The 6,056-nt window shown below is 44.8% G+C and overlaps 1 protein-coding gene across 1 annotated transcript in view; it reads right to left on the reverse strand.

Moving 5' to 3' along the window:
* Window positions 1–418: 418 nt before the first annotated feature.
* The window catches only part of LOC308314324 (A-type voltage-gated potassium channel KCND2-like), a gene marked incomplete at both ends in the record, with an annotated part of 70,094 nt that continues 64,456 nt past the window's right edge, over window positions 419–6,056 (reverse strand). The window contains one exon of the mRNA XM_080761895.1: window positions 419–581. Within this exon, the coding sequence (XP_080618021.1) occupies window positions 419–581 (163 nt within the window). The remainder of the gene's footprint in view (window positions 582–6,056) is intronic.

Raw genomic sequence — 6,056 nt, forward strand, 5'->3', positions numbered from 1 at the left:
GAGACAACACATACATAGACTACAGATATTCAAAAATAAAGTTTTTGTTCATCCGTACTTCTTCTTTTTTTCCTCTCCCTTTAGTTTTTAGGCAACAGCGATAACCAAGTCATCCTAAAGTCTCCTTGCTTTACTGTGCTTTAAGGAGCAAACATTTCAGGGCTCCCCTTTTTTTCTATTGTTTATTTATTTTTAAATCCCAAGGCAGTCATCCACAGCTTTCTAATACCAATGCAGAGTTCCTCCCCTTCAGGTATAACTGGTGCTGGTTTCAAAAACCCTGACACTCTGCAAACACATACAATCCTCTTTTTAAAATTATGGCAGGTTGGATGCTCAGTGGTCCCTCCTTGATCCTCTCTCCATCCACAGCGTCTGGTATAATGTGCTAGGACCAGATGGCCTAATAATCGGACCTCTATAATGCAGACACGCGCACAATGTTGCTCTGAGAGTAGGCGATGGTGCTGGACGAGCCGTCTGCTGGCGGGGCAGACAGAGTGACCATGGAGGGCGTGATGTAAGCTTTGTCACTCTTCAAGGGCACCGTCTCGTCCAGGTTGGCATTTAGGCTGGAGCGGCTGTGTGACAGAGATCAGTGGTAAATGGTGCATTCATATAGTGCCTTTATCCAATATTTGCTTTGTTGTGCGTGGAGTGGACATTAGTGGACGATAATATTACCAGAAACTCCTAAAGAGCTATAGCCCTGAATGACCATAAGAGGTCATGTAAAATATGAGAACCACTAGTACTAGTTGGACTCCTAATGTGTCATAGTGTCGTAGTAAATCAGTGGCATACATATTGTGAAGAAAACGTGGAATTCAAACATTATAATGGTGTGTAAAAAAAAATATATATCGTCAATTTGCCATGGACAAGACCAAGTCTTTGCCACGGGACACATTTGTCCGTGTACGGACATATTGATTGACGACCCCTGAGAATGAGACAAAGTGAGAGGACTGGGCCCCGAGCAGGTCAGTCAGTGGTGGCCCATATAACGAAGCATTACTTGAGTACCGAACTTAACCGTGTCTGTGCCAGACGTTGTATATTTCGTGAAAAGGCATTATATTAAGGTTGTAGCGCTGCCACACATTAAGTTAAGAAAAGGATTTATTTTATTTATGGCATTTAAAAGTGTATGTCACAGATGTAATAATGGTCCTTAATTAACGCCATCCTTTAAGGGTAAGGCCCTAAGATGTTTTGTTTTGTTATTGTTTAAGGGGTGTTTTGAAAGCCTATATGTTATGATTTGAGGGGATTGTTTTGATTGACGGGTCTGAGGCTGTCTGACGCACGACAAAAGAGGCGTTGGTCGCCGGCCCGCGTGAGGAACGAGAGAGGCAAACCATCCAGGAAGTCCACGGGAGACCTGGATCAGTTTGATCAATTATTTATTAAATAATAAACTCTGCTCGAACGCTATAGGTGGAAAATAGCTAAGGCCACACTGCAGCGCACTATAGCCTACTGCAACACAGAAGAGACTGGGTGAGACCGTTTACATTTTCTTTTACACCCCTCGAGGATCCACTGTTGTTGTTTGCCCTGGAATCATTACGTTTGGATTATATCGCTTCTGGGGATCCCTTTAACTTTTTGCATAACTTTTTGGAGTGACATTTCGGTTTTCCCTCTTTCTGGGACGTTATTGGAGACGTTTGGATTTACGGAGCGACAAGGAACAATAGGAGCGTGCGGGCGTGCACGATCGAGACGCGGACTTTAATTACTCTTTTCTTACAGACCTATCTAATAAACTATTTAAGCGGGCGTACGTGCGTGCGTGCGTACATCGCGGACATTCGGTTCAAACGGTGGTTCAGAACTTTCAGCTCATTCTTTTGATTTTGTGGGAGTTTACCCCTGGCTGTATTATTATTATTATTTAATCTGGTTGGATAAAAAGTCACCTAACTTCACTACTTCGCTGTGTTCTCATGAGTTTGTTTGCTGTGTGTCTATTGTCAATTAAGCTATTCCTGTCATACATAAATCAGTTGTGTCGAAAGGAGATCAGTCAATATCCCGTAATTAAAAAAAGAGTAACAGTTCAATTTAATTATCAAACCGTTACATATGGTGGCCCATACGGGGACTGATTTAAATTGATTTTGATAAACTTGTTTGGTTTAGCTTTACAATATGGCAACAGCAGAAGGAGGATAACCAAGTGACGACATGTTTACTCATGATTCTCCCTCTATTCCAGAGGTTGATCTCCCTGTATTTCATGGTGACCCAGATTTCACTTCGGGATCTTTCACCACAAGGAGAAGTCCCCCTCTTGAAACCTCATTAAGTGATTTGTATGGTTGGCTAAAAAGTCACCTAACTTCATCACTACTTCGCTGTGTTCTCATGAGTTTGTTTGCTGTGTGTCTATTAAGCTATTCCTGTCATTCTACATAAATAGTAAGAGTAACAGATACATTTAATTATCAAACCGTTACAAGGTCACCTGAGCCATCCACGAGAAACACGAGATTTGATTAAAAAACATTTAAAAATACTTAATTATCGATTATTTAGATTTTTTTACTCGCATGGTAGAAACACCTACATCCCGATCCGACGCACACGCGGCCACACGCGCGCTTAATAGTCCCTATTCTCCTCTAAATGAGACAAACACATCCTCAAGAATGAGGATGTGGCTCAAATATGGACGGCTAGCCGGGCGGAAGTCTCCTATGCATATTTTCACTGATTTGTCTGGCACTGGCACCACGTTCTGGCCTGGATGGCGTTCTGGCTTAATAACTACATAGTTTGTTCACTTTCATTAATTTGTATTTTTGGCTGGCCTTCACTCCACTACATTTCAAAGACAAATATTGTCAAGAGATCAACAATGTGCTGGTTCAGCTAGCAAGTGGACATACTGTGCGGCAAGGTCACAGACCAAATTGTGATGACGTTGGTTTGAATATCGCTCATATTCCACAGCTTGATTCCCCTCTCTCTCCTTCCTGTCTGTCTCTACCACCAACTTATGAATCACAATTTTCTAAATCAGTGGTTTTGAACCAGTGGTCCATGGACAACTAGTGGTCCTCGAGGGGGTTCCAGGTGGTCCCCAGCTAAATGATGAAGAGTTGGTAATCGAATGGACCCTTACAGATCTTTAAAGGGGAATTCAACATTTAAATTTAATCCATTCTGTGTTTCCTAGAACTGGAGGTCTGAAAAAAATCATTAACATGGTGAAGTACATCTTGATGACATCATCAAGATGTACTTTGGGAGAGAGTTGTGGAGTGGACTGTCCGGTGCTCCGGTGAAAACCGACTGTGGAAGTCCGCTGAATGCGCTATGCGAGTGGCCGTGAGAGCTGAATGCGCTATGCGAGTGGCCGTGAGAGTCCGCTGAATGCGATATGCGAGTGGCCGTGAGAGCTGAATGCGCTATGCGAGTGGCCGTGAGAGTCCGCTGAATGCGCTATGCGAGTGGCCGTGAGAGCTGAATGCGCTATGCGAGTGGCCGTGAGAGCTGAATGCGCTATGCGAGTGGCCGTGAGAGCTGAATGCGCTATGCGAGTGGCCGTGAGAGCTGAATGCGCTATGCGAGTGGCCGTGAGAGCTGAATGCGCTATGCGAGTGGCCGTGAGAGCTGAATGCGCTATGCGAGTGGCCGTGAGAGTCCGCTGAATGCGCTATGCGAGTGGCCGTGAGAGCTGAATGCGCTATGCGAGTGGCCGTGAGAGTCCGCTGAATGCGCTATGCGAGTGGCCGTGAGAGCTGAATGCGCTATGCGAGTGGCCGTGAGAGCCAGTACAAGATCTATAAGGGTCCATTTGGTTACCAACTCTCCATCATCTAGCTGGGGACCACCTGGAATTCGCCTGATTCGCTGCATTCCGTGGATCTGAAAATGTCACTGCGCTACTCAGTCTGGAAAGTCTCCTATTCTCCACAGGTAGGCGGGACATGAAAACCGTGGAACCGTGGCTTCTGATTGGTCTGTGGTGCGGGTTGAGGAAAAACACCAGTTATGTATCAATGCGGACTGCGCAGCTACTGCTGTTGTCCTGCAACGTCCCCTTATCATTCACTAAACTCACCCCAAACAGCTACTGCTGTTTCACTAAACTCACCCCACACAGCCGTAATGTTTTTTGTACTACTCAATCTGACAGTGGACTACTGAATCGTTTACTTTTTACCGCAGGTTTTTATTCTCAAGTCTCGAACGGCGCTATGCTTTTCAACAGTGAGAAGCATGGACAGAGTGGCGCTGGCTGATGACCTATCAGCAACAACGTGGCTACGTAACAGTCGACGGTTGCGAGTCAAGCAGCCTCTGTCCAGACTGAGTAGCAAGTGACAATTCAGAATCACGGAATGCAGCGATTCAGGCTGGAGCCCAGGCTACACTGGTGGTCCCAGGACTGGTTGAAAACCACTGCCATATACCGGTGAGAGAGGACTGAGCCCTGAGCAGGTTGATGGGACGTCCCATCACCAAATGACGCCATGATGACGTTATGCTGACGTCCTCCGGTGACATCCAGGACGTTCAGGACTAGGCCAGATCACAGCCCATATGGGGATGATCTTTACGTCATTTCCAGGACTTGCATCAGTTGAAATAATATAGCTTAGATCTGGGCCAGATCTGAACTAGTTATGATATGACTTAAGTTGATCTGGCCTCGATCGTGACTCTCTCTGATTCATCCGGGGACGTCCATCTTAGTGGGCAGAATTTATGTTGGTTGAAATCAGGTGATATTCTGGGCCAGATGTGACTAGTGGTTTGGCCACAATCGAGAGGTCACTAATTTGTCCAGGTCCTGACTGTGCTTGCTGGGACTCTACATGACTATCGATAAAGACACAGTCTGAATGTGATCGTGCAGAAATGGTATTTACAATAACTTGCTTATTTTCAATGGGCATTAGGATGGCATTTTGTATTAAAGATATAGCAATATTTAGTTCTTCTTGCACAAGAGGAATTCAACTGACAGTGTCCACTATCCACTTAAGAGGCACAGGCTCTGGGTCAGTGGTCTCGAGTGGCGTCGGCTGTGAAACATCTCTGACACTATGTTCTATGATTGTATAAAAGTCAGCAGTCATAGTCACAATCCATTATTGAAACTGTGGTACTTACGTGTGTGTGTGTGTGCGTATGCGCGAGCGCGTGTGCGTGCGTGCGGGGGGGGGGGATTGGGCGGGATGTGGGGGCTGGAGGAGATGACTCCATTACGTTTTCTTGTAAAATTACAGCCAGGCAGATCTTGGTCTCCTACATTTTAAATGGGACTACTGCTGCTGCAGAAATGTCCATGCATAATGCAGCCACGCTGCTCTGCTACATCTAGTCTGAACTGAGACGCATACGGTTGCTTCCATTTGTTTTTAGAGAGGAAGAGCAAGAGAGAGAGAGAGAAAGAGAGACAGAGATATGGTGGGGGCACGAGCGGAAGAGAACGAGAGAGACGGAAAGAGGGAGAGAGAGAGCAACAGAGACAAGGAAAGGGATCGTATGCATGATTGTCCCACCTGGAGGGTCTGTGGGGTGGGATTTTTTTTTTATTGGCCTAAAATATTATCTATATAATATACATACATACATACATACAAAATACATTCATGAATCCACTTGTTGTCTGGCTGTTCGTATTGAGCAATTTTTGTTATAGGGGTTTAAACATATGTGACCATACCATAAGGCAAAAATGTCATTATGCTTTTAGTAGCATGTGACCTGTCAAACTAGTGGGTTTTTATGGTTCTGAATCTATTCCAAGCAGTAGTTTTGCATGAAAAACTCCTTGGGTTATTAGAAACTGGGCACATTTGGTGTCTATGGCCATTTTTAGCCCAAGGAGTGTTTTTGGTGCAAAACGAATGCTTGGAATGGATTCAGAATCATGAAGAAACCAGCGTTTGACATGCCACATGCTACATAAAGCATAATGACAATTGTAATTGGAATCTTGCCTTATAGGTTGTTAATATTGTGGTCACATACGATACAGTATCCCCCTATGAAAATTAATTGCTCAATACTGACAGCCGATCAGCAAGTGGATT

This window comes from Protomyctophum bolini, assembly GCF_963924005.1.
Source record: "Protomyctophum bolini genome assembly, chromosome: 4".
In the NCBI taxonomy this organism is placed as follows: domain Eukaryota; kingdom Metazoa; phylum Chordata; class Actinopteri; order Myctophiformes; family Myctophidae; genus Protomyctophum; species Protomyctophum bolini.